The following is a 15,915-nucleotide window of genomic DNA, read 5'->3' on the forward strand; positions in this document are numbered from 1 at the left end:
ACCTTAAACAGTAAAGACCAAGATAAAAAAGAAGGTGTTGAGTCCATCAAGTCTTTTCTGTGTTCTTTGCCTTCAGATTCTTTGCCTCATTTGGCAGAAAGAACAGCACAGTAGCAGACACCAATTCATTCTGAGGCAGTAAAAGCAAAACAAGCTAGAGGAAAGGGAAGGCTAAAACAGAGGATTCCAAGTGATACTGAGGCAGGTCATCTCTGAAACAAAACAGTGTAAGATTGCACAACTAAACGCTTTCATAATGCAAGGGCCTAACAGCAAGACTAAGAATTTGACAATTTTTCAGAATTTTCTCTCTTATTTTGGATTATTAGATCTTGGTCGATGCTCATTTATGCAGCTTGGGGCGAGAAATGGAAGTAGAAGCAAAAGAAAAGGGCATCCTTATGTACATACATCAAGTTATTTCTGTGTGCGCTACAGAAAAGACAATACAGAACTCATGAACCAAAAAACCTATAAAGAGATTGATATAGCAAGGCAGTATCTGTAACTTCCCATATGCAGGAAGGATATATAAACTGCCTTTTCATTCCAACCTTGCACTTCTCTGAAAACAGAAAAGTGTAATTAAGTGAAATTGTAGGCGAGAACTGTAATGCAGATGAACGTCCCCGGCAATAACCACAGAATTCATCCTCACTGTGACCCAGAGTCAAAGCTACAATCAGATTTGCACTAATTAATATATCAGCCTAGTGAGTTATCTGTATTGACAGCACGATTTAGCAGAAGTTATTATTATTTTCTGAGAACATCAATACTGTAATTAAATTGCTCTTTTTGGGTGCCAATTTTGGGGAGCCCTTAGAACTAAATCATTGTAAAAATCCCTACTTTACAAGTGCTGGTAACTACATGATGACTCATTAAAAACAGACCCCTCATTTTTATATTATAATTCATTACATACTCTTAGGCAACTAAAATAACACTTTCAATAATTGGCTCCTTCAATGCTTCCTTAGTCCATATTTCACTTGGACATCTGCAGCTTTTTTGTCTGGTAATGTCCACTCAATCTGCACTTTAGGATTCAGATTCACTCCTCTCATCTTTAGAGACTATAACCCAATTAAAATTTAATGTTAAGTAAGATATATTTTGGCACTCAGATTCTCCCCACTGAGCTCCCATAGACCAGGACAAGGCCAGCCATGACTCAACACCCAGGCATTACTGGAGCCTGCAATCCAGAGGACAGACAGGGGATGAGGAATTTATCCATGCAGCATTCACAGAGAACCATAATCCTGGCCACACAGAGCCGTTCTCTCAGCAAGTTGTCATCTCCACACAGGGGGCTCAGAAAAGCCCAGCAGAGCAGTGCTTGCAGCTGTTAGAAAACTCCACTAAAGCAGGCACAGATAATAAAAAACAATTTATTGCAAAAACACCTACCTACTGCATGGCTTGTTATTTAGCTAGGGAGATCCCTGAGTTAATCATAAGACCAGACCCAGACTATGCAAAAACAGCTAGTTTCTGTTGGGAGCAGGAGGTATAGACTAACATTTCAATCTTACCAGCAGAAATATTCAACATATTTGAGAATAGCCATTACAATTTGTTTCTACACAGTAAAATGAGAAAAGCAAAAGGATAGCCAAAGCATATGCAAAATCAAGATTCTGCCCAAATGAGACTTATGGAAAATGACATCCCAATAGATTATCCATAACTGAGAGAGGTCAGAAATCGCTTGAGGCAAAAAATGACAACAGAAAATTTTTTCCATATGTGCATTATGAGCCATTCTGGAGGTCATCCCTGCTTATCACCAGACTGGCCTTTCTTGGTGTTCATCACATAGCCAAAATTACTGCTGAAAAAGGCAGCTAGGGCCAAGAAGCAAAAAAGAATCATGAAAGAAAATAAAAGTAGTAATTACTAGTGGTTGAACAGTTTATCAGATCTGAATACCAGAACTGCCTGGATCAGTCCTAAATGGAAAGGTTAATTTTTATCTAGCTGTACTCAAGCAATCACGAGAATCAATATCCTCTTGCAAGCAGGACCAGATTTGTAATCTGGAACCTTGGTCTCTACTGCCTTCTCAAATGGCAGTGAATAAAGGACATACAAAAATATTGTAAAAATTCTGAAAAGCTAGCTCTCAAACATACCACTATAAGCACACATAGTAACAACTGTGTCTGACTATAAACAGGAATATTAAGGTAAAGTAATTACTGTTAGCATTTCCTGACAACATTATTGGAAAGAAGAAAGTGAGAAGGTTCACATCACCCTTTATGCCTAGTTAAAAACTATGAGGACACAGAACACAGAAGATCCACCATAAACAGTGCTAATCAAAAGATGCTGATCTTGGAACACAGAAACACAAAGAAAGGAAATACATATGGGTAGGCCTTATACCAAAAAAATACTTGCAGTATCAAGTTGCCACAATATCTCCATGAGTAACAATTGCAAAAGTTTACAAAAGGAGTATTAGAAGAAAGAATGTAGTGAAAGAATTATCTCACCTCTTTGACTATCTTTCCACACAATTTTTCGATTTTTCTCATAATTTTTGTTCAACCACACGAGGACAGCTCGCTCATATCGAGAATATACATTACTGCTTAAAGGTTCTGATTTTATTCCTGGCATGTTCTGCAAGCTTTCCAAGCTCGATGGGTCAGGGATAACACGGGAAGAAACGCGTGGAAGAACAAACACCTGAAATGATAAAAATGCTTTAAAGCACAAACCATTAAAAGAATTTTGAGCTGACAGATACAGGAAAAAAACACTTCAAACTCAAAAGGTTTGCTAGTTTAGGAAAGGTTTAGGAGATTGCACATTAGCACCTACATAACCACTACACAGGATGGTGAAAGGTCTCAAGGACAAGACAAACAAGAAGTTGCTGAGATCACTTGGTTTGTTCAGCTTGGAGAAGACTGAAGAGTGACTCACAGTCTAAAAATTCCTCAAGGAGGGCAGAGGAGAGGGAGGTGCCAATCTCCCCTGTCTAATGATCAGCATACAGACACAAAGAAATGGAATGAAGCTGCAACAGGGTAAGTTTGGATTTTAGGAAAAGGTTCTGCACTCAGTGGGTGGTCAGTCAGAGTGGTCAGTGGTCAGAGCTCAAGGAGCATCTGGAGAATGCTCTTAGTCATATGGTTTAGTTTAGGTAGTCCTGTGAGGAGCTGAGAGTTGGACTTGGTGCTCTTCATGCATCCCTTCCAACTTGACATATTCTCTGACTCTAAATATTTTTTTTGCTTTTCTCCAAGTTTTGATGAACCCTGTGAAACCACAAGGTCATCTGTATTCCAAGAATTATTGTGCAAAGTAATTACCCAAAGCACTAATTGCTGAGCTACTGATGTCCAGCACAATCTATAGACAACATTCAAATTGTATCTTTCACGACCCTGTTGCTTATTTAGGTCCATATTACACTGGTTGTTTCTTCTGAAACAATTCACATTAAAGGCCTAAAATAAAATTCAGGGCAAATTTGGTTTTCTGGGCTGCAAAAGCACATGGGTGGCTAATGTCCAGCCTCTCATCCACCAGCACTTCCAGAGCTGCTCATGATCTGTTCATCCCCCAGCCTGGATTGATACTGGAGGTGTCCTTGACCTGACTGATGTAAAACCCAGTTGAATCAAGGCATTTCAAGCTACCTATTTTTTAGGGTTTTATCTCATCAGGAAAAAAAAAATCAAAACCCATACAACAAAACATACACACATACTATTAATTTTGGTGGGGTTTTGTTCTGTTCTCGTCTATCATGTACTTATGAATACTACAGCAAACTGAAAGAACAGCAGTGACTTGCTTTCTGCTAACTGATTGCATTTTTCCACACCCGTGTTCCCATGTGTTCTTAAGTCATCTGTCTCAGCCCATGTACACATACTGTTTCATCTCTATTTTTTATTGTGCTTTTCCAATCAATAATCACATCATCAGGGAATAGCTGAGATTGGAAAGCAGCTCTGGAGATTGCCTGGTCCAAATCTCCTGCTCCAAGAATGATCAGAGTGCTTTTCCAGGATTGCATTCTGCTGGGCTTTGGCTATTTCTAAGGACAGTAACTCCACAATCCCCTCAGGGTATCCATTCTAGCGTGTGACCTCTGACAGGAAAAAAAGTTTCTTAAGTTTAAAGTATTAAAGTATTTCCTGCATCTCAGCTCATTCCTGGTGCCTTTTACCATGTCATGAGGCACTAATGAGGAGTTTGGCACTGTCCTCTTCACAACCAACTCCCCTCAGGCAATGAAACACATTTAGACACAGGCCCCTGCCTGAGCCTGCTCTTCTCCTGGCTGAACGCTCTCAGCTCTTTCTCCCTAAATGACAGATGGACCCTCCAGTCTCTTAAATCATCTCTGGGATGCATTGAAGTCACACTTAGTACATCCATGTCTGACTTGTACTGGGAAGCCCAAATATTAGCTATATTTTTAATCTGTTTTCCATCCCTTGGAACAGAAATAAATTTTTCTTTTAGGCACATAAATGGTACTGATCGCTGATGAACATGTAAGTTTTACTTTGGAAAACAAGACATCCAAGTTTTCTCTCTACCGTCAGTAAAAATAAAATTGAACAAAATTTTACAAGTCTATACTGACCAAGTTGATCATATTTTATAAAGAGCAGGTATTATAAAAAAATGTTTAGCTGTTTAAAAATTTCATTTGAATGTAAAGTAATAAATGCTGCAGTTATACATCTAGGCAATTGTGTCCAGTGAAAAGGGTTTCTAAGTAGGGTAACACAAAAGCATGATAGAGTTTTCTTTATTTGCACTAATATTTATATAACATTTAGTACTGCAAATTGCAGACTGTTCTAATATAATATTTCCTAGTTGGAACATATTAACACATTTATAAAGTTTTAAAGAAAATTAAAATATTCTCACTCACTCTTTTTCCTTCTCTGTTAGAGGGAAATGAAATACTTTAAAGTATTTAATTTTAGAGATGTGTTTGGGAAAAAATAAACTTCCAATATAGCACAGATCTTTTTAACAAAGCTTTTTGGCCATCAGTTCCGTAGAATCTGGTAGTAAATATATCTGCAGTTTACCTTGTATATCTGCACCAGCACATCTGTCCAAGCTCGTTTGCTCATGGTCTCAAACGTTGTGTGCTCCAGAACGAAAATAGGCGTGTCACTTAATTTGCCTGAGCTTCTCATGCTGCCTCTCCTCACTTCAGGTGTGAAACACTTCAGATAAAAGGATGGGAATTCTTTTCAATATTCATTTCATCAGTTTGGATAGGAAATTCACAAGAGGACATTAATAAATCAATGGCATAGATGGGTGATAACATCTACTATAGTGCAATAGTGACCAATATTAGAATCATTTACAGTTTGCTGCTATCTCAGGAATAAGAACCAGAATAAAGAATTGACAGGAGTTGAAAGCAGAAATCGGGAAATGGGGAAAACACACAAAATGCTTTATTTAAACATCGTAAAATCTGTACTGTATGATAATCAATCTCTACTTTAAAACATATCTGCTGGACATTAATAATAGGTATCAATGGTATCAGAAGAAACTGAAAAGAAACAGGGAGACGAATGTAAATGTTGGAGTCTGTTTCAATTCCTGCTTAGTCTCACACATGTGCTTAGATTTATGCAATGCAAAACAGTCACCACAGTAAGAACACTCGTGGTCCACCAAGAACTTCCACCAGTATTCAAAGGACTGAAACTAAGCACGTAGGCTTTGTTAAAGAGAGAAAAAACACCAAACCTACCTACCCTCAATCCAGTATTCACTTCAGTCCATATCTCATAATCTTCAGGTGCAAGCAGAAATTCTGGCATAATGTGAGAAAGATATGCTCCTTGACTTCTGAAATCACAAAGCAGGAAAAGGTAATAAGAAAGATAATTATTTTTAAAAGAAATCCAATTTTTTCAAGTTGTTCAACCTTTGTGGAATCTCCTCTATCTGAACAGTCTCTGGACTGGTGGTCCAGCTCCATTAATTGCTTACAGGAGCTCCATGGATAGAAACTCATGTTCCATTCCTATGGCTACAACTACACACTAAAAGAACATATAACTCTGGACAGATTGGCTTCTTTATAAGCATTGCTTCTCCATGAAGGATTTATTATAACACAAAACATCAAAACAAATAATATCCATTTCTATGTGAAAGCCAAATGACCAGTGTTGCATAACATCAGCAGAATTAAAACTTGATGATGCTTTTATGTCTACGGTTTCATATTTACAAATGATACTGGAAGCCTAATGGGTGTAAGCAAAGGGATTTCAAAACTCTCCGTGGACCTGCCATCTCTTCTCAAGTTACTTATAAATGCAACAAGAAAAGTAATATCTGTAACAAAAGGCAACTTCATTAAACTGAATACCAAAATAATTAATTTCCAAGTGAAGAAAGACTATTCTTTATCCCAAATGACACAGTTTAAACGCATGTGCTAGAAAGAAAGGAGAACCTTATTTATCAAAGGAAAGCAGAAAAGCTTTCTGACTTTTAGGTCAGGAAGATTATCATAGCATGTATAGATTTAAATTGTTCTGAGTTTTTAAAATGGTTAATGGGAATAAAAATTAAACTAGTATTTCTTCTTATACAACCAGTCTTTCATTCAAATGAAATTATCATACTTTTCAGTACCATACAGTTCAAAATAAATTTCATTTGTACATTAAAAGTCAAATATCACAGTTTGCAATTAGGATCATGACAAGTCATTACTCTTCTCACAGAATTAAATTTTTCTAGTAAGAGTACAATTTCAGTTTCCATATTTTACTTGGAAAACTATTCTTTATCTTTTCAAATTACTGAAATTTCATGTTTTATACAATTAACTAGTATATTTTTTAAACAAAAGTATTTTAGCCAGGGACACAAAAATAGCACCAAGTTAGCAGTCTGGTTCTAAAACTCACCATGTCTGAAATTCCCATTTTCCACTAACCCATAAACTCAGTTCCATGAAATCCCTTTTAAACTTCAGCTCCTCCCAAATGAAAAAAATAAGAAATCTATACAATATTAATGTTTTCAGGTATCCTATCTTTCTTTTGATCTTTTTACTTGGCAAATACATAGGAATAGGTGTAATCCATCATTTTCATTCCAAGAAAAGCACGTAACAAGGCTGCATGCCAATATGCTGGTTTTGCATTAATTGACATTTGGGGAGGAGGGAAAAAGTCACTACACTACAGACATCATAGCAAAGCTCTGTGTAATGTTCTCACAATTGGCTGCATTTTGCTACCGAGGATCACCGTCTTAACAAAACTCCTCTTCATTCAGGTTACTATTAAACATGAAGCCAGTTGTCCAAAATTTTCACACTGTTAAGACATTTTTCTGTTACAACAACCTGTTTGTACTGTAAAATACCCAAGTTTTTCCTTTACTCCTGTGGTATTGCACAAAAGAAACCTTTTGACTGGAGAACAACAAAACTGATACTTGGAATGTTGCTTGAAACACCGAGCACCATTCACCTGCCTTGGCAAGTGGAAAATTTGAGATACAAATTATGCTTTATTTGACCAGGAAGTAGTGGTTGGTGTAAGAAAGCCAAGAACTATCTGCTGACTTTCCCCACATCACAGTGAGTGTGCAGGGATAGCAGATCACAGATAGATTACTCCTGTCTCAGCTGGGTTTAGATGTCTTCTCGTCATTATACACAGTCATGCCAGCAGTGCAGATATCAGACATTTTTGCACTATGATCTATAAATACCTGTGAGGAAATGCAAATATTCTAGATGATCCTAAAATTAGTTAGTAGCAAAAGTAGGTCCATATATGAAGGGCACAAAGAAATCTTACAGAATTCACACAAACTAGCAGAGGCAGAAAACTAACAGGATGTGATAACATCAAGCACAAAATGAGCATCAAATTAATTATAGAAGAGTTCAGGTTGGAAAAGATCTCCAAGATCATCAAACTACATACAAGCAAAGGAGTCCAGCTAGAAATACTTTTCTATGCAAACCTATGGTTTAATAGATTTAAGGATTAATGTGGATTACAACTTCACATGTGATTATTTGACCTCAACAACCATCAGTCATCAATGCATTTACAGAAGCACTGGATTTAGCCTTGACCAACCAGCTGCTGCTTCAGTTCTGTTCTGAATACATCCATGACTGAACAGCCAAAGCTCAGTAAAACTGATGTTTTTTATTAAAATTTAACTATTAAAGAGCTTAAAAAAATCCCAAGAAACACATTAGAAACACTTAAGGAACTCTTTCCAATTGCTGTTATTTTTAGCAAAAAGGATTGGAATCCACTTAACCCCAAACTCATCATTTTAAAGTATTCAATAAACATCACTTATGCTAGTTTCAAGATTCCTAGATTCCTGGAAAATCTCAATGGGAAGATTGCACATAAGAGTCATCAGGCTCCATCAAGAGCATCAGTGAAATGGTGAGATCATAAATGAAAAACTTGAACTGACTGTCCTCTGAGTCTGTCTGAGAAGAAAGGTTATGAGTCATCTTTTGCAATTAAGGAAGCAGAGCTCCTGTGGAATTCCTTTGTTGGATATAACCCTACCAAAGGACACTTTGATTACTGTAAACTGTAGATAACCTTGGTAAAAATAAATCAAAGGTTATAATATATACATCTTCTCTCACAAAAAGAATAAAGGAAACCCTAAACCCACTGTATACCATCCAGTTAGAACTAGGCTTGAAGAATGCTAATTTTAAAAATTGGAAAGAAAGGGTGCATGCGTGGATATCTCATCATACTTGTACTTACTTAAGGAAGGAAAGCAATTCAGAATGCTGCCAGTACAGCTGGAACATTCTTTCCACTGGATCAGAGGGCAATGACTGGCTCGCTGCAATGCCTGGTATTGGTTCTCCATTCAGATGCACTATCATCTCATAAAAACCCTTATCTTTGTCAACATTTCGTTTAAAATTCTTTTCCTGTTCAATAGTTAGCTGGACTATACACACATCACTAGGAGAGAAAAAGCCTTTGATGTTATTCTTCTAAATGCACAAAATGAGCTACAATTACATGTATAACAAGGCTAACTTAACAAATCATGAATTAAAAACAGCAGCAAGGAAGGTTGAAAAGTACATTTTTAATCTTTACAGAACTTTCATAATAAAGTAAGAATTTTGAACTGCATGGAATATTTATTTTTTCATAAGTAAAAGCCTTCTACCAAACACAGCTTGGATTTTTATCATCTTTATAAATGTCTATGTGATTGTTTCCTAGGAGAGTGGCTTCTTCACTATTTACTACCAAGCTAGATAAGATCAAATAAGTGAGGCCACCACAACCAATATATTTCAAGAGTGCTCGCAAGACTCTTGATTCTAAAATATTCTTTCTCATCTGTTTCTTGATTTTTAGATTATGTGGTGGAAAAAAGATGTATTGTTAAAGCACTTACTTATGCCACCAAAGAAGGGACAAAGGCTAGAACTGTTCTCACTCTCAGAGGAGAATCAATTTCAGTTAAGAAGGTGACATACAGATTGAACTGCATATTTAACATACGCTGCATTACGATTCGCAGTATCATAAAAATATATTTTAGAAAGTAAAATCTAACACCTGAATGACATTTTCATATTAGCACCATACAGAAGCTACAATTTTTGATAGAAAACTGTGCATTAGAATGTTTTTATACTCCTTAGATCATACCCAAACCACTTGAGTAGATCTGTTAGCCTGTTATGAGATAGACAGGAGTTAGTTCTACACAGACATGAATTACCGTCTCAGTGAATCAGGTACTGAAATGGGATTTTGTCCCTTAGACCAGCCAAAGAGTGTGAACCAACTCTTCACAGCACTCAGGGTCCTTTGAAAGAAGGTGTACTCATCTTTATCTTCATCAGGAAAAAATGATAATACACGTTTATCTCCTTTCCCATCATCACTTTGACTGTCAGTTCCACTCTTTTCACTTGCTGTTTCATTCTCTTCACTTCCACATTCATCGCTCCCACTTTCATAAGTGACACTCCCTGAATGATACACACAAAATAAAACATCCAGAAAGATTTCTTATTTCTCCGTTTTTTTCTAGTTCAAAAACATTCAACGCACAATTGTTTTTAAAGAATAAAAAACTGCCAGACAACAAATGATCAACTTATTTTAGGAAAAACCAATTTAAATTACATATACACGTCTTAGGAATTGAACAAATGATATACTGAAATCTAATTTCACTTTCAGCAAAAAGCATTATCCAACCAGGAAAAAATAAATTCAGGCATGGCTTACAAAACTCCAGCCAGAATTTTAAAAGGATCAGTCCCACACACAGTTCTAACACATACAGCTTTGCCTGCCAGTCACTGCAAGTTCACTTTAACAGTTATTGTACAGCTACAACTCTGACTACATCTATAAGCCTTTGGAATTTCTTCCCCTCTGTTAGGCTTTCTCCCTGCTAAAGTCTGATCTGCTTATAACTTATCTATTTTAACAACCATTAGTTGTTAACATCAACAACATCATTGCATAAAAAAGTAACTAAGAAAACAAATACTTTTCCTTATAGCACAAATAACTTCAGTGACTCCATCTCTGAAGGTGCATTTTAACCACTGTTGCAGTTTCATAAATGATGCAAAAATAAAATCAATTGATACCTTTGTGAATAAAAAAAGATCTTACTAGGATTTAAGAAGAAAAAACCAATACTATGTGGACAAAAGAGGCTCATTCTTTAGATTGATTTTATGTGCTGTACTATACCTGATGTAGAATATTCAAAGACTGAGTCGTCAGCTACACCTAAAGAACTTGTGGAATAACTATGTGAAGATGATGGTGTTAAACACGGCTGTAGAACAATTTCTCCAGTGCTGAAGTCTTTATTGTCTGTAAAAAAAGATTGAAGTTGCAGTTGAGAAAACATATTTTAGTGTCTGTGCTCTAACAAATTAGAAATTAATACCTACTTCTATATTTTTGTCTACTTCACACTTCAATTAATCAAGTAACAGTTCTTATTTGACTCAAAAATCTCACTTTGGTCATTAGACTGGGGTCCCAAAAAAATTTCATGCTGCCTTTTTTTTTTCCCCATTGACTGATGTATCTTCCTACTTGCTGAAAAGCACCTATCAGAACAATGCTAGTTCAAGAATTCTGTCTCATGAACAAAATATTCTTAAGGACTTCTTGTTCCCAGCTGTGTAATGAGTCTCAGTACATCATTATAAAGCTCTTTCAGACTCCACAACACGTATTTTACAAACCAAACTCAGAAGTAAACTTTATCAATCCATCAGTTCTGAAATAACAGATATTCTGACATTCTCACGTTGGCCTGAGCTAGGATGGGAGGACCCTCTGTTGTCAGTCCAAAACAAAAGAGGCACCAAGTGTAGCTTCCAGAGAAGCAAACACACCACTAAGAGAAGGAAGACCTCCCTATGATTATCTTTTAACTTTTGATTGCTGGCACTGTTATTTTTATCATCTGTAGGAAGTAAAACAAGAGCATGGTGTCAGAGTGGAGGCAGAGCCTTCCTGGATGCCTTTCAAAGGCGCTGTGTTGTATAGATATAGTTTGGTCACATTAAACAGCATTCCACATCAACACAGTCTACACAAAATCATATTAAAAAGACTCAAGGAATTTAGCAGTAATGACTTCCTTCAAAACTGACAAACTGATGTATGAAAAAAACAATAAGCAATCAATGCAGGACAGGAATACCCTACTATTTATTTATATTTATTGTAAAACCATCACTCTACTTTTTTCTTAATCCTCAATGGAAATGTACAAAGCATCTTTAAAAAACAAGCTTGCAAAAAATGGTCTATTGGTCACAAAAAATAAAGAAAAGAAACAAAAAAATACACATTAGAAGAGATAATACTTTTTTCCCCTCTTATCTTCAGTTAATTGTGCTATGATCCCTGAATGATGTTGTTCATATCCCTATCTTCTTCCATTTGGGTGACAAAGACCAAAACATTATCTGTCTTCTTGCTAATCTGTTTCTCAACTTCCCAAGTATCAATTCTCTTTTCTCATAAATACTCACATATAGTGTGAGTGACACACTCCTTTAGTTAAAGCAGTCTTAGAACTCAGTCTTTGATGCTAAATCTGTCTCAGGTCTAAGGACTTCCTTGCTTACCTGAAAAACTTCTATATTTCATCAAAACACATCAGATCACATATACAGCTATAAAAACCAGAATCTTTTACCCCACACTGAACCTGCTTTAAGCAGGCTGGACTAGGTGGCCCCCAGGGATCCCTTCCAACCTGAATTATACAAGGATCCCAATCTCTTCCCACAAGCACAGCCACACACAGAGATTACAGATCACAGAGGCAGCAGAGATGGGTTCAGGAGTGGGGCAGAGATTTAGAGAGAGGCAGGCAGAGGGAGGCAGGCAGGGTGATATAATGCAGATAAAAATATTTCTGCTCTCTGACCACAGGTTTTTATTAGGCCTTAAAAGATAACTGTGCCCTTCTCCATTCAAGGACAGGAGTTAGAAAACCCTGAAAACTATTCCCAACAGGCAAATAACGATCACATTTTAAAAAACCATCCTGTGGTTTCTCTTTTGCTTTCTTCAAAACATGTGAGCACTATCTAGCAATACAACTCAAATTAACTAATTCTCTAACATTTTGGCTGTTTTCCTTATTCATATTTAAAACACTTCACAAAACAATCTGGAAGTTTTCTGTTTGTTCAATATTTTTCAATAAATATTACCTAATCACTTACACAACTTGTCCTCATTTTCAACATGAAAACTGAAGCTATTAAATGGTTTTAAAAGTTTAACTGCAGTATCCCCCTGCAATAAATGAGGTAAAATGCTTTCTTGAAGATCCCATTCCTATTATCACCCTGAAAACACTGATAATACTAAGGGACATAATGTAATTTCAGAGCTAAAGTGTTGACTGCTTACTGCTTCTCCAGATAATTTTTTGACCAGAGTAGTGCAATGCCAAGTACGGGTATAAGGTTAGAAGACAATTGTCTGCTGTTCCAGCAACCCGAAACGAGAACCTGTTGAAAACAAAATACAGAAGTTACCATTTTCTATTTACCAATGGTAATCAAGATGTTTTTCAGCACAAGAACAAAAGACAGAGTGAAGGTATCAGAACTCCTTCATTCTTCTCTAGAGGCTGAACAGATTACACAGGTGGGATTGCACCTTTCAAAATGCAGAAGTTTAGTATAGTGTTTCCACTTCTTAATTTTACTATGAGCCTGAGTGTATCATCAGTCTGAAAGAGTCAGCAGAGATTTAATGAAATAAATTAACTCTTTATCTCTAGAAAGAAAAACAGAAACTACTAAAATGACAACTGACATTAAGTCTTCTAAAGATGCCTGCTAACTTGCTAAATAATATGTCCTGTAACTTTTGACAAGGGAAGTTTTCTGGAAAAGCAACTTCTATTTTGATGTAGCATTTATTCTATAAGACTTCACAGAAATGTCAAAATAAATATTTAAAAATAAATAGATTCAATTTAAAAAGAATAAGATATTGACTGTAGTTGCTAAAATATAATAGAAATTGATGCCCATGCTCTGATGTTCACTAAAGTGTCCTATCTGCAGCAACTTTATTGATGTGCAGCAATCCACCCTTTAACCCTCTTTTTGTACTTCACCTCAGTCTCTCAGAGTGTAGTCAACAAGCAAATTATTGCCATCAGTGCAACCCTTGGAGCCATCTCTATTTATGTTCTTAGCTCATTGCAACTGACAGGTAATTAAACTGAGCTTAGTCCTATGTTATTAAATAGCTGGGTTTGCAGTCTTCATTTATTTATTAACTAACATTAATTTTAATCAATTGTTTTGACTAAACTGTCAAAAGTAAAAAGAAAAATGTATTTTAATAATTCAGACAGAATGCTGATATCCATCTTGCTTTAATATATTGAGAATTATGCATATTGAAAATATACCTTGCACAGAATAAAATATTTTCCATTTCTTTGAAACAACCAAAGAGAAATTTCTGTTTATTGCAAATTTAAATTAATATTAAAAGATATCATAAGACCTCTCAGATTAATTTATTTATGACATAATTAGATTTTACTGGGGTTTTCTTGTTGAATAATATAATCAAGGAAAATAGAAATGTTTTATAAGTACCAGAAAGTAGTTTTGTTTCCTCTTTCATACTTTGCACTCCCAACACAACATTCTTGGATATCGCTTTCAAGGCAACTTCAATAAATAGAGAAAGGTTCCACCAAAATCCATAGCAAACTTTCTTACAGATAAATATTCCCATTTGGATTCCAGTTTGATAGTTAACAGTCATTTAAGTCAATAATCCAGCTCTGCAATGCTTTGGTTTACTCTTAGGAAATGTAAATCCTACTGGAACTTGGCTGAGGGCAAGGCAAGGGCTCTGGCCACTTGCACCTTGCACCATCATATTTCTTGTAGCAAATGTCATTTTTTCTGCTTTTATTCAGCAAAAAAACTCAGCAGCAGCGCATCAGCAGGACAGATGGCTGTGAGAGGTACATCTACACCCATCTATGTGTGCAAAATGTACTTTTGTACATGCTCAAAACAAGTGTCAGGGCTTGTTTGTTCTGCCTTCACCAACCCGTTCAAAGACACACAGGATCAATAACCACAACAGAGAAAGGTTTGCAACTTCCAACTCATGACTTTACTGTGATAAATGACAACTCTCAATACTCTGCAGGCACACAGGTGAACTTCAGACAACTGAGTGAGGGCAGGAGGGGAAGAAGGTTTTACGGAGATTAATGAAAAACAGCTCTCGAGTTACATGAAAGTAACTCAGATGTCTGTATTATCAGACATCAACTTCCTCATTTCTCAGCCATTTCCATCCTAAATGCCAGTTTGGGATAGGGGGAAATCTTCATTCATGGTCTGATTTGCACAGTAATGTAACACAGGTAAGTGTGCTTGAGAACAACTGCAGTACATCTGAACCACTTAACACAAATTCTGTGAGTGAAACTACTCAGAGCAAAGGAAGTAACAGTGCAATGTGGATTATAAAGAACAGCCCCACCACAGAACATCTGTGGCCAAAGAAACCCCTCAGAGCTCGTGGTGCTGCTGCCAGAGAAGCTCCTCCCTGTTCCATGGAAGTGCCTCCTTGGCTGCTGTGGTAACACAGTAAGAGACACGAATGCACCCAGCCAACAGGAAACACAGTGCACACAACGAGGAGGAGGGGATGGATCCTGCAAGTCAATAACTGATTCTGCAGCTGCTACTGATCACAAGGATTTCGCTTCCATGACTGTGGCTGCAGGGAGCACGAGATGGCAGAGGTCAGGACTGAAGGATGTAGAAGGGAATGCAGAAGCTGCTCTGTGGGGAGAGACTGAGAGGTGGGAGTGTTCACCTGTGAGAAAAGAAGGCTCAGGGCATGTCGGAGTCTAGAACATCCCTCTGGCCACCCTGGAGGGTTTGGAGACCAGACAGGTGGGTCTGGGATCTGTACAAAGGGGTCAACCAGCCTCACACAGAGCCCAGGAGGACACTGCCTCTGATCCCTGGCCATGGGAGTGAATGCCCACATTGTATGAAGAATCACAAGCTGAGAAAATTCAAAATAAGGAGTATTTCGTTTATCATAGAATGTAAATGTAGAATCTAGGATTCTCAGTATATGGGGTTGAAGAGACAAGATGGAGGAATTGGGGAGTGGCCCCTGTGCTCCTTGTTCTTGCTCTCGTCCCCCATCTTTTGCTGAGTTGGATTTCAGACATTGGTTTAGAGTAGAAACGACATGTTAGCATAGGTAGTAGGCATTGGTAAAATTTTGTAAATTAAAAGTACGTTGTAGACAGTGGTTGGGTCAGGGGTACTGTACATAAGGTGCAGGACCCTCT

At 37.0% G+C, this 15,915-nt stretch overlaps 2 protein-coding genes across 3 annotated transcripts in view; one reads left to right on the forward strand and one right to left on the reverse strand.

The window, feature by feature from the left end:
• The window catches only part of PRRG1 (proline rich and Gla domain 1), a 531,308-nt gene that overhangs the window by 396,503 nt on the left and 118,890 nt on the right, over positions 1-15,915 (forward strand). The window lies entirely within an intron of this gene.
• The window catches only part of CFAP47 (cilia and flagella associated protein 47), a 270,139-nt gene that overhangs the window by 205,455 nt on the left and 48,769 nt on the right, over positions 1-15,915 (reverse strand). For both annotated transcript variants that reach the window (XM_063393003.1, XM_063393002.1), the window contains exons 27-33: positions 12,969-13,069; positions 10,773-10,898; positions 9,781-10,033; positions 8,796-9,002; positions 5,772-5,865; positions 5,082-5,222; positions 2,508-2,703 (exon numbers count right to left, since the gene is read on the reverse strand). In XM_063393003.1, the coding sequence (XP_063249073.1) occupies positions 2,508-2,703; positions 5,082-5,222; positions 5,772-5,865; positions 8,796-9,002; positions 9,781-10,033; positions 10,773-10,898; positions 12,969-13,069 (1,118 nt within the window). The remainder of the gene's footprint in view (positions 1-2,507; positions 2,704-5,081; positions 5,223-5,771; positions 5,866-8,795; positions 9,003-9,780; positions 10,034-10,772; positions 10,899-12,968; positions 13,070-15,915) is intronic.

The sequence above is a fragment of the Prinia subflava genome, chromosome 3 (genome assembly GCF_021018805.1).
Source record: "Prinia subflava isolate CZ2003 ecotype Zambia chromosome 3, Cam_Psub_1.2, whole genome shotgun sequence".
NCBI classification, from domain to species: Eukaryota; Metazoa; Chordata; class Aves; order Passeriformes; family Cisticolidae; genus Prinia; species Prinia subflava.